This window comes from Abramis brama (assembly GCF_963993115.1).
Source record: "Abramis brama genome assembly, chromosome: 20".
NCBI classification, from domain to species: domain Eukaryota; kingdom Metazoa; phylum Chordata; class Actinopteri; order Cypriniformes; family Leuciscidae; genus Abramis; species Abramis brama.
The window spans coordinates 19,679,176-19,697,455 of record NC_139982.1 but is presented as its reverse complement, the minus strand read 5'-3'; the positions used below and the strand labels follow the sequence as shown (position 1 = coordinate 19,697,455).

At 35.3% G+C, this 18,280-nt stretch overlaps 2 protein-coding genes across 2 annotated transcripts; both read left to right on the top strand.

The window, feature by feature from the left end:
* LOC311070481 (UDP-glucuronosyltransferase 2C1-like) lies at positions 1-2,553 on the top strand. Its single transcript, XM_084094347.1, has 2 exons — positions 1-45; positions 145-2,553. Exons 1-2 carry the CDS (start codon positions 35-37, stop codon positions 1,733-1,735), a joined length of 1,602 nt encoding a protein of 533 aa, XP_083950473.1. The 5' UTR covers positions 1-34; the 3' UTR covers positions 1,736-2,553.
* A 3,102-nt stretch (positions 2,554-5,655) lies between these two features.
* LOC311070528 (uncharacterized protein) lies at positions 5,656-7,437 on the top strand. Its single transcript, XM_084094437.1, has 4 exons — positions 5,656-5,785; positions 5,993-6,154; positions 6,415-6,504; positions 6,914-7,437. Exons 1-4 carry the CDS (start codon positions 5,684-5,686, stop codon positions 7,241-7,243), a joined length of 684 nt encoding a protein of 227 aa, XP_083950563.1. The 5' UTR covers positions 5,656-5,683; the 3' UTR covers positions 7,244-7,437.
* Positions 7,438-18,280: the final 10,843 nt, after the last annotated feature.

The following is an 18,280-nucleotide window of genomic DNA, read 5'->3' as shown; positions in this document are numbered from 1 at the left end:
GGAATGCAATGAGGAACTGAACCCGGTCAGTCACATGCTTGTGTGGTAAGTGAAGCAGATTACCTTTATTTATCCTAAACAATTATAATAAGTGTTGGCATATTGGGTGTAACTGAAATGTTTTGTAACTTTCTTTCATCAAAGGTTAAAAACAAAGATGCATTACCTCCCTGTCACTTTGCTAACATTCTTGAGCATATTATCTCAAGTGTTAGGAGGTAAAGTGTTAGTTTTTCCACTGGATGGAAGTCACTGGGTGAACATGAAGGTCCTGATCGAGGAATTACATTCACGAGGTCACAACGTGACGGTGCTTAGAGCCTCCAACAGCTGGTATATCAAAGAAGAGTCTCCTTTCTACACCTCCATCACTGTTTCTAATAGCGGTGGCATTGAAAAGGAGCTGTTTGATGCATTTGCAAGACACATTCTGGTCATCAGAAGAGAAAAGATGTCCATCTGGACTCACCTCGCATTGACTTCCGAGGTTGGAATGGTATTTGAAGAGATGCATTGCAATCAACTTGCCTTCATGGGAAAAATATTTGAAAATAAAGACTTAATGAATTCACTTCATACCGCAAAGTATGACCTGGTTCTGACAGATCCGGCTTTTGGAGGTGGAATTTTCCTGGCCCATCGTCTTGCCCTCCCTCTTGTGCTAAATGTCCGTTGGACGATGCATGGAGAAGCACATTACGAAATAGCTCCTTCACCTCTGTCGTATGTTCCTATACCAGGAGTAGAGCTCACTGATAAGATGACGTTTGCTCAACGATTGAAGAACCTAATGGGATACTTGTTTTCGCTTTATCACAAAGCCAGGTTTGTCACCTCACACTACCAGTCCTTCTGCAACAAATACTTTGGATCAGATATCAACTACAAAAACCTTCTTCGGGATGCCGACATCTGGCTCATGAGAAATGACTTTACGTTTGAGTTTCCACGACCCACAATGCCCAATATCGTCTATATGGGCGGCTTCCAGTGTAAACCAGCTAAGCCGCTTCCAGCTGATCTTGAGGAGTTTGTGCGGAGCTCAGGAGATCATGGAGTCATTTTCATGTCCCTAGGAACTCTTTTTAGTCATCTTCCACAAGACATCACAGAGGAAATTGCTGCAGCTTTTGCCAGACTGCCTCAAAAAATTATTTGGAGACACACTGGACCTCGACCTGTCAACATTGGTGATAATACATTACTTGTGGACTGGCTCCCTCAGAATGACCTGCTTGGACATCCACAAACTAAAGTGTTTATAACACATGGAGGCACCAATGGAATTCAGGAAGCCATCTATCATGGGATTCCCATTTTAGGTCTACCATTAGTGTTTGATCAGCCAGACAATCTCTCCAGGATGCAAGCAAAGGGAACAGCAAAGATTGTAGATATTGCGACTCTAGACAGGAATGTGTTTCTAGAGGCATTAAAGGAGGTTCTGCATAACCCATCTTACAGGGAGAACATGCAGAGACTGTCCCGACTGCATCACGACCAGCCAATGAAACCTCTTGATCGTGCCGTCTTCTGGATTGAGTTTGTCATGAGGAATAGAGGAGCCCCTCATTTACGAACACAGTCTTTCAGAATGTCCTGGATTGAGTACTACTCTATAGATGTTATTTGTACTCTTTTGATGATATTTGTGCTGTTTTGTTTTGTGATTTACTCTATCATAAAATATCTTTGTTTTAAAGTAGCATTTAAAAAGAAAATTAAATTTGAGTGATTGAATACTTAGCTCAAATCTCACGACTGAAATGTCTCAATATTTTCTTGGAAAGTTGTAAAATGACACATGAAAACATATGTACATTTTCATTTTAAAATTCATCTTTTTACCTGTGCTCATTTATTCTTTTCATTGAGAAATTAAAATCACAATGCTGCCACAAATACATCATAATAGTCATTAGACGTGAGCTCAATATGATGGGAAACTAAAAATGGGAAAAAACGTACTATATAATTAAACTCGAATGATGCAACAATATGAAATGCTGTTCTTTGTGGTTTACATTTTTTTCTTGTTGCGATTCATTTCCATTTCCTGGTGTAAATCCCAGTGTTTTTAAGAGAGCAAATTTAAATCTTAAATCTAATATTTCTAAGTATACATTTTAATGAGAACTAAAAATATACTGAAGGCTATTTTTTATAATTATTTTCACACCTAAGGCTGGAATTATATATATATATAAAAAAATTAATCTGTATCTGTATGGCCTGTACATTAAGCATATACAGAAATGTGACTTTATTTATTTATTTATTCACTCATTCATTTATTCATTCACTGTAAAATTATATGATCAATAAGTTATGGCAACATATGTTTTACATTGCTTTGTTTAACTCATCAAAATAAGTTAAGCAATTAATTTTCAACTTTTTTATGTTATACAAGATTCAACTCATTTTTTAAAGTCAGTTTGATGTGATTTAAGTTGAAATGACTGAAGTTGATTGTGCTTAAAATTTTAATTTTAAATCTTTTTTTTTACTATGTTCATTTAATAAATAAATAAGTATCATTATTATTTTGTCAAACTGTTTTGGGTGGTTGTGAGTCATTTAAAAAAAATAAATCGAACATGCTTCCTGTTGCTCGACCTTGTCAGAAGGACATGTGCTCATATCTGAGAGTGCAAATGATGTGCAAATGATATGCAAATGACACATTGCTGTTTTAATAGCAACAGTAATCATATGCTGGAAGAACAACAGAGGCATCAGCAGCATCACTGAACTGGTACTTTGTTCTTTTCATTTTTCATTGATCAATTTTCTCTAGATATTTTTATCATGATACATACAGTATTGGTGAAAACAGAAATTAGTTGATCAGTTTAAATGAAATCACGCCCCAAAATGCCAATTAAAATATAACAAATTAATGAATTAATAATTCTTTAAAGGATATAGATTGCAAGCGTAAGCTTCGTGTGTATTTCTGAACACATGCACATTTCATCTGTTGTGGGACAGATGAGAAGGGGAGCAAAACAGAAGTATGTATTTATACCGAATACAGAAGTGGAAACCTCCGTGGCAAGGTGAACTGAAACTTATGTGTTGGCATTTCTGGGCACTTCTGGCATCGCCTGCGTGGGATGTGTCAGTTTTAGGAATCAATTTTCATGCATTAATATAAACCGCTGAAACTTGATGTTTATGTATACATAGATATCACACTATCTATTTAGAGCCAGTGTGAACAGCTTGCGCATGACATGAAGTGCCATGTTTGCCCACTCAGTAGGGTACAAGTGCAAACAATCACAAACTAGAGTGCAATGTGAGAGACACAAGTGAATGATAGAATGCTGATGTTTAAGTATTGAAGATAGTTGTTTCTTGATGCTTTTGATTATAATGTAGGTGGTTCAAAGAGCACAATTGTCTATTTTTGCTATGCCATAGTTTACAAAATACTTTCTGCAAAATTCAGATTGGTTAATATACTGTAAATAAAATAAGCTATTATTTTTGCACAAAAAAAACACATTATTAAAATTAAAATGACATAATTAAGCATTTCTTCACCTATGCAAGTTATAACATACAGTTAAACAATAAACATGTTTTTACTATAGCATTTTTTACATTCATATTCTGTTAACATTAACATTAATCCCCAGGGAATGAAGGAAATGCGTTGTACGTGATATGATATATACGTGATATGTATGTGCATTGTCCAGTAGATGGCAGTAAACTGTCAACATGATTGTTTTGGCAGGGAATGTCAATGTGTGGCAATAACATTCCTATAACTAGTAATAACTACACTGTAAAACATGAGAGCCCCATTAAGTTATATGAACTTACTCCTTGTCTTTAACTCCAATTGCGATGGTAAGTTGTAGAAATTGAACTCAAGTGTATAAGTTTTCTAAAATTAAACTTAAAGTTATACATTATGTTGACTACCTGTGATTTTTGTCTGGCTTGTAAAGTTCATTTAACTCGTGGCTGTAAGTTACGTTGGGGGAGGGGTGATACAGAGCAAATACCGCGAAACACAGAGAGAAGTTATCGCCATTTTGAGTTGACGCAGCTGCCAGCAGAGCCATTACGTGAATTCGTGCTGAAAAACAAAATATCCGTGGAAGGTAAGTTTTTCTTTTTAATTTGTAATTATAAATGAAGGACATTACATTTTAATTCTTGTAAGCAGCACATTGACCGTTCTCTGCGAATTTAATGACAGCATGGTGTTTTCCCTCACCAGTTCACCTTTTACCAGAACACCAAATGGTAAAATAATTTAATTTATAACTTTGGTTCATAGCTTATACCGTATTTTTTGTTAGTTGGTGGGTGTGTAGTAAACGCGTAGCTGCTATAACGTAACGTTACTGGAGCGGAAAATCATTGTTTGCCTTTGAACAAATGTCCGTTGCCAGCTAAGTTAGTTAACTTACAAACATTACACAGCTTACAGTTAATTTCTGGGCAATCTAAGTGGAAATCACATGGTGATGATCGTGTTTGAGGGGTTAGGCCTATATGTCTAGTGTAAGGTTAGGACTTAATATGAATTAAACAATCCGAAAATACTGCAGGGTTTTTCCGGCCTAGAAAATTAATATGGCAGGCGCTCGCTCGCAGCTACCTGTACACCTCTCGGTTGTTGAATTTGTGCGCGAGTACTTTAATCATGCCAGCTGAAGGTTCATTTTTGCGCGTTAGAGACGAATATTGACATTGCTTAATTCAAGTTCATGGAAACTCGTCTTCTCTCCGCTGCGGCTGTCGATAATTCTCTAACGTTGCTATAAGTTAACTTACAGCATTCAAACGGCGCGTCGCGTTCGGTAAGTTAACGACATTCAGCATGTTAAAACTATGCCATGATATATTCATAATACAAGGTTCGAAATTGTGACCATTTGGTCGCATATGCTCCCGAAATTTAATCTGTGCGACCTAAAAATATATTTGGGAGCGAGTGCAAATAGCTGCTAATGGTTGTGGCACGACCTGTTTTCAGGGAGCTGATTATCACGCGAAATTTAAAAGGCTTAATAAGAGAGATGATGAAATAAGGTTTTTAATAAGGCATTTATTTATTTTTTGGTCGGCCGCGAAAGCGAATTTAATCCCGCCAAGGCCTGTTTTGATCGGTAAGTGACAGATGACTGACTGCTGCTCTTGTGACAGCCGGGCGCATTACTGAAAGAACGAGCGACTCCAGAGAGAGAGCCCCGGCCTCGCGCGCGCCCTCTCACCGTCTTCAAACTGTCTTGCTCTCTCTCTCTTGATTTTTAAAATGTTACTGGATTTATTTGTATCTTTGTAGAGATTAGTAATGCAGTGCAAAGGTGCTTAAAATATTACCTTCCATCTATATAATAAAACTGGGTATATTAGATTTTAAGTATTACACTGACCTTAATTGAGAACGTGCAATACATTTTTTCTTAATTTTCTTCTTCTTTTTCCTCTTGACAGATTTCAAGAATGTTCCCTTAATGAAGTGGAAATGTAAGTTTTGTGCATTCTCTACTAATCATCAGGGAAGAATACTACAGCACTACAAAAAGTTTCATGGGCATCATCGGAGGAGTTCAGGCCTCACCTGGCTGTATTCATAAAGACTGTTTAAAAACTTTTCAAACCCAAGCCGAACTTAAAAATTCGTGATCCAGACCTGCAGCTTCTTGATGAACTGATGAATGCAACATTCTCTCAGCGAAGAAAGGAAATCATTGGTGACGAGCCGCTCATCTCTGTAGTCAGGGACAGATGGCCTGCACTCTTCAATGAGAGACAGGTAACCAGTGCCAACTCAGACATTCACAGCAATATAAATTACAAGGAAATTATGTATTTCCTTAAATGGGTAGTGACATGGCTGATTTAAATGAATTTGAGGTTCACATATGCCTGTGAAATAATTTTCATCTGTATTTGCTGTCCCTAACTACTCTGTCGCTCTTTTCCCTCTCTCAATCTTTGCTGTCTTATGTGTCTGTTTCAGATAAGTGGAGAGTTCAATAGACTAGTCACCACCGATCTACTGCAGTCATTCTTAAATGGACTAGATGCCTTGGTGCCAAGTCTTTTAGAGCTGTACAAAGTAGCTGTATCTTCAAGCAGGAGGTTGAGCCTTAGCAGTGTTATGCAGTGCCTTGATAAGGAGGTATGAATAACAATGAACTAATTATTTTACATTTGATTACTTAATTCAATTTTGGTTTCTAAAAAATACTGATAGGCCTACCTGAAAATCACTGATTATTTCATTATTATTATTAAATTATTTGTTCTTTTTTAATTAATAACTGTTTACTTTTTTAATAATCTTTGAAATTGATATTTGACCCTAATCAATATTTACTAACATAGGGATTCTAATTTGTATAATGCCAGTCACTCTGTCTTGTTTACAATTGTTCGTAGGACACAAATCAGAACAGAAGAACAGCTGCCTTACTTGGTCTTCCACACTTCTTTACAGAGGATACTTCGGATATAATCAAGATGTGTGATGTAAGAAAATATATTTACACATTGTTAACGCACTTATGATACTGAATTCATTGCAGAGTAGTAGGGATGGAGAAAAAAATTATTCACTTAACTGTCATGATTTTGTTTTTGTGATATATATTTTTTTAAAAATAAATAAATAAATTAATTAGCTTAATTTTAGTCTTTGTTTATAATAAATAATTGCTCATACAGTGGCTTTTAGCCTAATTTGTGCTTCTCCAGTGGCTTGTTTTGACTGGCATCCCAGCCTTTTAGAGCATATATTGAAATGAAGTAAAATCATGACCTGCTCAGTCACCTGCTTAGTGCAATTGTTATTCTTTTATTGGACCATTTCTATAATATTATAGACCAAATCTATTACATGCTTTTTGAATTAGGATTGATACTGTCCATTTGTTTAAAGGTTCATGGTGAAACCCTGGATGTCATTATGAAGGGAATGCGTGTTGGACTACTGATTGGACACGAAGGTGTCCTGAATGATGCATTTCCTCTTGATGTCTCCAACGTGGCTGTGGTGGTAGAAAAGACAATTGTTCTCCATAATCTCAGAGACATACCCACTGGCTTTGCTCTGTTAATGGGCACAATCTACTGCCTTAACCTTGAATATCCCAGCAGTATGAGGTACTCCTTCGAATTCCTGCAGAAAGTAATCATGAAGATTAAAACTGACCACTGTTCTGCCAAGATACATGGACTTCGAAACAAACTGCTGAGATATCATTTATAGACTGGTCTCAAACCATACATCGGAGGGAACATGTTACATTTGCAGTCTTTGTCTTCAGTTACTTGACACTGTTCAAATTTGATATTACCGACCATTTCAAGTAAAACCCAAGTACTGCTGAAAAATCTCAGAATTATAAATGTTTAGATGTGTTTTTAATGCAAGGTTGTTAATTTTGAGAATTTCTGAAGCTTTTGCTGAGGGGACACTTATTGTTACTTTGCATTCTGTTCTTTAATTTAGCTGATTATAAGTGTTTAACTGCTGGTGTTGTCATTTAAAATTGCAAAGACTCTTTGTTATAAGAAAGTATGTGAAAGATGAAATTGTTGTGGAATTTTGTAACATAATGAAACCGTTTAATAATAATTCCTTACTTAGAACCTGTTTTCCTGACATAAATTGTATCATAAAACCAATGTTAAATTTATGCAACATTGAACTATTTACAATAAAAATATTTTTGAGCAGATGATTTGTTGATTATGAGTTTTCAATAATGTAACCTAGTAAGTTGTCTTAACTTGGAGAATCAAGTTGAAACAACGAATGTTCATAATGTAACCTAGTAAGTTGTCTTAACTTGGAGAATCAAGTTGAAACAACATTTGACAAAGTTGTTTAAACTCAGAGAATCAAGTTGAAACAACGAATGTTCATTAGCTAGTTAACTTGTAAAACACAACATTTTGAGTTGAAACAAAGAATATATTTAAGTTGAGTTAACTCATGTTTTTAAGGCAGCAGGTGAACTTTCGTTTCTAAGTTTAACAGACTTGAAATGTTTTACAGTGTAGTGTTTATATGTTGATTAAAAAAGAATAATAAACTCTTACTGTTATAAGATTTTTTATTTTTGTGGCAGGTTTCTTATACAGAACAAGTATATAGAAATATTTAAATTCATGTTTTCCTAAAAGATGGTTTGTTGCAGCAAGGGTGTTGTGAAACTCAGTTTACAGCAATGTCCCATGATCCCATCAATATCCGTTTTTTTTAAACGACTACATCTAGAGTGCGAAAAGTTAATATCACAAAATAGATGTGCCATCTTATTTTCATACATTCATCTCACATTCACAAACTATTTAATACTGTATAGTTAATTTAATTGTACTGAATAAATACTTGCTAAAAGCTGGTGAGTTACCTAACACATGTTTTTTTAAATATATTATATTTTAAAATTCAATTTTCCTGTATCTAATATTGTAAAAAATGCTTTTTAAGTAGAAAGAATTACTTCATAATTTAAGGACAGCACATTTATATTATATTTAACAAAGCAATGTACACATTTGCTGTACAATACTGTTGAAATTGTTTTTGTTTGTTTTTTCAAAAGAAAATGCATGAAAAGCTAAAGTATATTAGCCTGTTTATGGTCAAAAGACCATCGCCACTATTTTACGTTTGAGTGTTTTATGTTGCGTTTAATTGAGGCCTATTTTAAACTTTGATTCATCTTGTGACCTTCCACACTTGTGTTATTCTCAATAGTGCCAGACAGATTCAGATTAAAACTCAGGTTGGTATATTTACATTATGTAAATTTATAGGCCAGTTAGAAACTGATGCATTGCCAGCACTCTATTTTTATGGTAAAACTCGGGCAACAGTTGCCAGTTGTCACCACCACACTTTAAAAGATTATTTTCATGATTCGTTAACTTTTTATCTTTTGTCAAATCAACTTAGATAATAATTAATGTGGTTCAGATAACATAATATTTAGAGTTTCTATTCATTAAACCAATTTCCTTCATTGTAGTAACTCAATTTTTTTTATTTCAATGTACTCAAAATGTTAAGGCAACCAGGTAGGCCTAACTTACATAAATCAACAATGTACGTAAATGAACTCACATAACTTACATAAATTAACAAATTTCTAACTAATTGAGCAAATTAAGCTTTAAAACTAAAATAGGCCTACTGAACAAACAAGACAATTTTCTCCACAAACCCCCTGAAGACCTCCATAAAGGTTAAAAAGGGGTGTTTTGCAGTGATGCATTTTGGGCATTTTGACCCTTTTTTCTTAGTGTAAAGAACTAAGAACAATCTAAAGACCCCTTTTGTCCATTGGAAATGTTCCATGGATGCAAGGTTCTTAATGGAACCATAAAGAACCTTTATTTTTAAGGGTGTATATGCGAATTTGATGATCACCTGAGGATTGTGTTCATCTATCTGGGTCTGTTATGTAGGCAGGACAGGACAGGTCTGCTATCGCGGGAATTTAACCCATTTGTGGCCAAATTTTTCTGAATGGTTTCATGCAGTCGTGTTAATACTGTCCTATGTGAACATGTTCTGCATTTATTTTGCCGGTGGGCAAATATGTTGTATGCACCCCCTCAATGTCAAATATGAATAGGAGGAGAATATTTGGCATCTATCTCAAAATAACTGCTTTCAACAGATCAATCTTTATTCATAAACAAATGTATTATGTATAAAATTCGAAGAACATCTGATGTGAACCCAAAAAAGCTGCATCTAGCTTATAATCTCTTGAATATGAAAACACAACAAACAACAAATCCATTTGTCTTAACCCTTGTGCGCTGTTCGGGGTCTTTTTGACCCACATTTCTAACTTTCATTCATGGGGATGACATGGATAATTTGACATGGTTTAGTGTAAGATTTTTGCCCATCTTTTGGAAAATGCAGTTTTAAAAGTAATAAATTATCACTTTAACCAGTAGATGGCTGCAGAGCTCCGCTATTTGCTATTTGACTAACTGAAAAACATCTTTTCACAAGTTTTTCCAGTTGTATTCATATCTACATATTATGAAATCACAATTATAACAATAAAAGTTACTTTTTACCAAAGTTTAGGTTTTGTACTGAAAAAAAAAAAAATCTGTTTTTCAATAATGTTATATTATGATTAGAATCAAATTAATTTTGTCAATGGACAAAAGTCATCCTCAAAATCAGAAACAACACAGCACACACAGAGAAATTAGATTCAATTTGTAGAATTATATGAAAAACAGATGTTTGAAATAAATGATAAACTCTAAAAACTCCAACTTTTCTCTTTGTAACATCCTGATCAGGTTTGATTCTAATCATAATGTAACATTATTGAAAAAGTACAAAATCAGTATCAGTACAAAAACTGCTAAACTTTGACAAAAAGTAACTTTTATTGTTATAAGTGTGATTTCATAATATGTAGATATGAATCTAACTGGAAAAACTTGTGAAAAGATGTCTTTTAGTTTTAAACATTTAGTACTTCTAGAGCTCTGCAGCCATCTACTGGTTAAAGTGATTTTTATTTTTTTATTTTTAATTGCATTTTCCAAAAGATGGGCAAAAATCTTACACTAAACCATGTCAAATTATCCATGTTATCCCCATGAATGAAATTTAGAAATGTATAATGTGAATTATACATAAAAAACCTGTTTTTTAAACTTTAAAGCACAACTAACGCGAGTAATGCGACGCACTGCTGATATTTACGCTACGCCATGACGCACTACTCTACTTCCAACGTCATAAGTTGCGCAAGTTGTGCTTTAGATGTATAGACTGCGTTTGGCCGGAAGCTAGAATTTTACTTTGTTATGTGTTAAATATGGATCTTTGTCTTACACAAACGCATCGCTTCGCTTCAGAAGGCCTTTATTAACCCCCCGGAGCAGTGTGGAGCATTTCTAATGAAAAAACAGTACTTTTACTTCGTTACGTTGGGCGACGTTCCTCTCGTTACTTTATTTTAATGCAATACATGTTGTTAAATGAGTAGGGGAGACCGGAGACTCTGAGTAACTGAGAGAAATGCAAAAAGTGTTGCAACTGTCCCCGGTCTCCCCCCTGAATGAAATGAAATCGAATGTATCGTCCTGTGGAATCATTCAGTCACAGACAGCTTACGAAGATGTTCAACTAATAAAGATCTTCATCGCTGGCAAAAATATGATGCATTTGCATATTTGCTTTCACTGACTGTACTGTAGGTCCACGGCCATTTCATCTAACGCTCTTGATGTCCTTAAATCTTCCTGTTACGACTCCGAGTCGAGTGTGAATTGAAAGCGCTTCAGACGATTCAGTGCGTGCAGGAAACTGAACAGATCATTCAAACTGATTCGCGAACCGGTTTTTACAGATCTGCCAACTTGTTTGATGAAATCTTTGATATCACACTCGTTGCAACATGTTAAAAATACCTTATATTTCACTAAATAACTTTAGCTTTTTGTCTCAATGAGCATAGAATTCTGAAAATATTCACTGTTTTAGGCCTACTATAATATTATAGTATTATTTATTTCAATAATATTATTGTAGCCTATTATTTATTTATTTAGTCATATTTATCAAATAACAGTTATTGAGTTTTGTTTGTTTATGTGTAGAACATAGGCCTACATAGATTCAGTGTGCAGGTGTTACAGATGCTATTCAATCCCTCCATATTTCAGTGTCAGACAGGAAGAACTGAACAATTTGCAATGCAACAAACTTTTATTAAACATGCAATTTATAACTTGTTGCAACCGTCCCCAACCCTGTCAGCCATGACAGAACATCATACGCCATGCTACACACTGACTTTGACACATGCTAACCATGTCACTTAGAAGTCAACAAAACAATAATTCAAACTAAGTAAGTTTTGATTAATTCATACAAAATGTCAGGACAGTATGAAAAAAATATATCTTATGAAAAAAATTACTTTCATACATTTACTCCAAAACAAGTTTTGTTCAATAAATGCAGCAGCAGATGTTGAATATGTCCACTGTCTTCTTGGTGGGGGGAGGGTCTAACTGTGCATGTACAGTATGAGTGTCATCACTAGCATGGAGAAAATTGACATGTTGCAACCATCCCCATGTTGCAACTTTTACAACCAAACAGGGCCCGGTTTCCCAAAGCGTTCTTATCTCTAAGTAGTTCTTAACCTATTCCTTAACCTCTCTCTTAACCTTATGGCACGATTCCCGAAACGTTCGTTCGCTAAGTATATCTTCTGTAAGTCACACTTTCGGAAGGTTGGTCTGGACCACTCTTAGCTTTACCTTATCACTGTTGCAGGTCTATATGAATATAATTCTGAAGTTTTAATACACCCAGACAGTATTAAATTAGGCTAATTCAAGTGTTTTCATGCAAATAATAAAATTGTCATTACACTGATTGTTGTTAGATTTTTAATTATATTATTATACAATATTATTAATTTAATTAAAACGCTCTTTTAAAGGCCAGTGAAAGCATAGGCTACTGTCAGTTAAGTCCTATTCGGACGCTAATATTGTTTCTCATGGGCTCGTCCGGTATTTTAAACATTTACAGGGTTAAGTCGGTGATTTTAGTGCCGTCCGAATCCATAATATCAGTGTTTTTCTCACCCAACCCGCGTAAAAATCCCTGGCCAAATTAGTACCTTCTGTTTTTTGACAAACAGGTCGTGTGGTAATTTAATTGCCGTCTGAATCCACATCTCTGAGTTTACAAGAGATTCAAAATTCACGGTTTAAATCCTTTTTGATCACTGCCGAGCACCGTACGCAAGATGTAAACTTTTATTACTGAAATGCTGGAAAGTATTTACAAGAACAATATTTCATCGCAGCTCCACCTCAGCGAACAAAAATGGGAAAGAGAAGAAGGCACGTACATTTTTGAAAAGGTTATTGTGGCAGCAATATATGTTACAATTTTAAAATATGTAGGCTAGGCTATTATAGGCTAGGCTATTATAGTTTGGATTATTTTTTATAATATCCAATAATCATAATAAATTGCAATTTCAACTATTTCTGAAGTGCTTCATTTATAAAGATCACCGCTTTCTCACATAAACAGCCCCTGCACGAGAGAATAATTGATTTTCGAGCCATCGATATCAAACAATTCAGCACCATCGCCACGGACAGTGCTGGGTAACGTCGCACGTAAGAAGGTATATCTTAAGCAGCTTCCTAAGGTATGGTTCGGGGAACACACTTAGGAACATAAACAACTTTGGTAAGATATATCTTTCGAGCTTTCTTAGCGCGCTAAGAGTGAGCGTTATCGGGAAACCGGGCCCAGATTATTACGCCACGATAGCACTATTACAAAGTATGACATTACCCGTTTTTTGGACATATACATCAATTTATACATTAAATAAGTTACCATTGTCCACAGTTTATGAAATGAACACCCCCCGCCCCATCCCGCGGTAATGTGTGTGCAGTAATATGAATGCAAAACTCTGCAGAGTCACTTTATTTCGACATAGTCTAATAATCCAAATGTAGTTGTATAAGTTACTATTATACAAACCAAAGGACAGGCAATTATTTTCGGGCTACAGATGGCAGAAATAATGTATATAGGCCTATATATGATCCGAAGTAGTAATAGCTTGAGTAGTTTTTTCATTGGATACTTTTTACTCTTAGCCTACTCAAGCATAGGCGCCGATTTATGTTTTCCTCCGTGGGTGCTCATGGGCGTATGCCCTTTAAAAAAAATAAATAAATAAAAAGTCAAATTTTTTTTGCACTTCAGAACCTTAGGAAATGGACAGCGGCCGACACTTAACAGTGTTAAATTTGAAAAATACTGTTCGATAGAACTGCTTGGTTTGTTACCACAGTAACAGTTATCTGCGTGCTTCCTCCGCGATAAAGTTCCACATTTGCGGCTATCCAACACGAAAATGCATGCAGCAAAGCCTTTCACAACATTGTTTTCTTCAGTTTTGTCGACAACTTTACCATCTCCACTAGCTATTCTTTTCTTCAACTCCTCAGCATCCATCTCGACGACTGCAATCAGATCGCGCGCGCGCGCGGTTATGATGACTTTTTAAAAGTGAAAGTACGTAGGTATAGACTACTAGAGACTCCTGGGAGGGCGTGGGCACAAATAAACTGATGTGGATTTTAAATTATTTTTTTTAACTTGAAATACGGGCATATTTTTGTAGATGTGTTCCTAAAGATGTGCATATATTTTTACGTTTGCACATGATTGTTTTAAACCCGTGTTTAGACCCGTGTTTCCCCCGTGTCCGACCCGACCCGCACCCGTTTGAGCAAAATTTGCGGGTAGGCTACCCGAACCCGCGCAGGACTCTGTCACACAAGTCCACACAGTAAAAATTAGATTAGTTAACTCACCATTGCGGTTAATTCTTCAGAAGGAACAGAATTAAAAGAACTGCGCTGCAGCTGCGTACAGAGCAGGGTCACTAAAGAGGCTTTTCATCCGAGAAACGCTGTGATTGGTGGATAGGATATGGAGCAGGCGATACCATAGATATCTATGGGCGATACTACTCGACTGACTGCGACATAACCAATCACAGTGTGACAGACGCTTCACATATCACCGACTGCAATGATTAATTTTAAATGAATGTAGACAGAGCGCCTACTGGCAGTCTGGCACACGTGGGTGCTCGGTATTTTCCGTGGGTGCTCTATGACGAGTGGATAATGCCTTTTCTAAGTCTACCCTGAAGAAGGCGAAGGAGCAGTCTACCCTTCCGTCGCCGTCAGTCCGTGTCTATTTTTGAATGGGATTGATATAGACGTCAAACGACAGACCGGCGACGACGTCATGGCGACGTCACAGTAGTAACGTATACTTACGGCGACGTGGCGACGGCGTACGTGAGAAATGTATAAAAAATCGTAACGTCTGAACCAGGCACGTCGCCTAATAAGACGCCTGATACACACGTCGTCCCTCAGTACGTAGCCTAATAAGACGCCTGATACACACGTCGTCCCTCAGTACGTAGCCTAATAAGACGCCTGATACACACGTCGTCCCTCAGTACGTCGCCTAATAAGACGCCTGATACACACGTCGTCCCTCAGTACGTCGCCTAATAAGACGCCTAAAAAAACACGTCGTCCCTCTGTACGTCGCCTAATAAGACGCATGATAAACACGGCTTCCCCAATGTATTTCGCCTTTAAACATTTCAGAGTTTTCCTTAGTAGATGTACTTGTTATAGGCTATTGCTTTTAGCCTACAGTAAACTAATTTCTCAAAAAGGGCCACTGGTGCTTAATAACTAAGTTTAGCCTATTCAATGTTTGATAAGCTATAGGCCTACAGTCAAAAGTTTATGAACGGTAAGATATTTTAGACAGTAATATTAAATATTGAAATAGGCTATTTATACAACTTAAAATAACTGTTTTCTATTTGAATATATTTTAAAATGTCATTTATTCCTGCAATCAAAGCTGAATTTTCAGTATCATTACTCCAGTCTTTAATGTCACATGATCCTTCAGGAATCATTGTAATATGATGATTTTATGCTCAAGAAACATTTATGATTATTATCAATGTTAAAAACAATTGTGTACAATTTTGTTATTACGATTATTTGATTAATAGAAAGTTCAAAACAACAGCAACTATCTGAAATTTGCCAGCACAGAAATAAATTGCATTTTAAAATATATTAAAATAGAAAGGTTTAAATTGTATACATTTTAAAATGTGAAACAGTTTAAATTAAATAAATATTTCACAATAGTATTGTTTTTGCTGTATTTTGAATCAAATAAATGAAGCAGAAGAGACTTAAAAAAAATCTTACCGTTCAAAAACCGATGTAGCTTAACTATATTGGCTGTTACATTAGTGTGTAAAAGATTTTTAACATGTTTCAATTTCATTAAGTCCTTATTTCAACATTTCGACATAAGTAGCTCGTTATTTCGACATAATACGTTGTTATTTCGATATAATATCTGTTATTTAGACATAATAATGGGACATTCTATCTGCATTAAGCCACATTAAGCATTCTTATAATGGTTTTCTATGGGAGGAAAATTCTTAACGTGTAATTAAACATCAAATTTTTTGAACATATAATATAGCCTACTTTATTATGATTTTATATCATAATGATTTATAAATGCAGTCAGGCACAATTATCCGTGAACTTGATGAATGTTGCAGATGTTTTATGCGCAAATAAATGCCTTAGTTTGAACTGTGCAAAATGCACAATGCAGCAATTTGTACAAATAGAGAGTCTTTAGACATGTTGTAGCCATTAAATAAGCGCATTTGGTTTCATATTTGTTACAATATTATAATGTTATTTTTTCCCCAATCTATGTTGATAATGAAAAGTGAACAGCATGAGTAAGATTGGATGCGCAATATATCGGGAGACATGATTTTGACCACTTCATAAGTTTTGTTTTTAGGAAACCTTTCTTTAAAGTGAATTTCGTTTTGTATAAATTGCACCTTAATTTTAAGCAATTTTTCATTAACCAGTTGCCTGGATTTAATAGGCTAAATAAGAAGCAAATAGCAGACAATATAATCATGACATGGAGGCGCCCGCGCGGTCACTTGCATTGCACGTGAACTGGAGCGCATCTCATAACTTAACCAAAACTCAGCGTTTGTATAAAATTGTATTAATTATAAATTGTGAAACAGTTTAAATTGTAAAAATATTTCAAAATATCACAGTTTTTCTGTATTTTGAATCAAATAAATGAAGCCTTGGTGAGCAGAAGAGACTTATTTTAAAAATATTAAAAAATCTTATAAAAACCGGTAGTGTAAATATATTGGCTGTTACATTAGTGTGTAAAAAAATTAACATATATTGAACATCGAAGGCATTCTTTTTTACTATCCCTTAGAGCCCATGCACATTTTTTGCCTTGTTTTCTAGTGATCTCGCCTTTATTCTCTTTAAGTCATTCAACATTTTCTTCAGCATTTAATGACGTGGAGAACAAGGTATTCTGAAAAAATATGCTTAGTTTCTTATGTTTTATCAATTTATTGTCAAAATATAGTTGTTGGTATTTTTTGTTACAAAAAAAGGAAAAACATGGTAACTTATGACCAAAAAGAAGGGCAATTATAATAGATGTGAATTTCTGATGCTCAGGATGGGTTGTCATCTCTGGTCCTCAAGGTCCACTTTCCTGCAGAGTTTAGCTCCAACCCTGATCAGTTCAGAACCCCTGGTTTAGAATTTGCTTTTCTTCTCCTGAGCATTAGAAATTCAAACATCTAGGCTATTATAATTGAATTTTTGGTATTATAACCCCTGCTCAAACCATTAGAAAATATGAAGGCTGTTATGTAAAATTTCTCTGAAATGAGCCATTGTGTTTATCTGAGGAAATCCCAAAAATCATATTTTTGAGTGACGTGTAAAAGTCTTCCATAAGTCTTGTATTTTTTATTTTCCAAAGAAGAACGAAAAAGAAATACAGTTGTGGGCAGGGCAGCGGGAAGAGGTTTTAGGTTGGGGGGTGCTGATTTTTTTTTTTTTTTGGGCCGGGGGAGGTCACCACTTTTGAATAAGAAACAATATCAAGACTATAAAACTCGTCAAAAAACGCGCACACACTCAAACCACCTGACTGCACATCACATTTTTGACTTTATTGATTCTGCTTTTATTCGTAATGCAATGGACCAGTCAACGGGACATAAATGAATCCTTAAAGGATGGGACTTTATGGGACATTTGCACAAAAAGAATACATAACTTACCGTAGCCTATTTTATAAGTCGCTCCGGAGACGCATATCAGTCAAAAAATGCGCCACGAAGAAGAAAAAAAAAACATATTTAGCCTAAGTCGCACTGGAATAAGTTGCATTTTTTTTTTAAATTTATTTCACAAAAAAAAAAAAAAAAAGTTACAGACAGTTCTCCGCTACGGACGTGAGCGCTCTAAAGCGGCACTAAAATAATGTTTTAAAACTTTCACAGAGACCTAAAACTGAAAGCACAAAGCCTCTCTTTAAATTTAATTTCGTTTTGTATTAATTGTATCTTAATTTTAATCAATGTTTCATCAACAAATTTTCTGGATTTAATAAAAAGTAGCTAAATATAGGCTATTAGAAAATAGATAATCAGGACACGGAGGCGCTGGCGAACCTGAGCTCGTCTCATAAATGAACCGAAACTCAGCATAGGCCTATAAGGTAGCCTATTGCCTCACAGACCTGAGACATATAGATAGCTTGATTGTCTACTTTTAAGCAGGA

Bases quoted from the DNA above. Each gene is read 5' to 3' on its own strand.
- LOC311070528 (XM_084094437.1), top strand. From the start codon at position 5,684: ATGAATGCAACATTCTCTCAGCGAAGAAAGGAAATCATTGGTGACGAG. The intron at 6,155-6,414 runs GTATGAATAACA...AATTGTTCGTAG, and splicing joins TGCAGTGCCTTGATAAGGAG to GACACAAATCAGAACAGAAG. The intron at 6,505-6,913 runs GTAAGAAAATAT...ATTTGTTTAAAG, and splicing joins ATATAATCAAGATGTGTGAT to GTTCATGGTGAAACCCTGGA.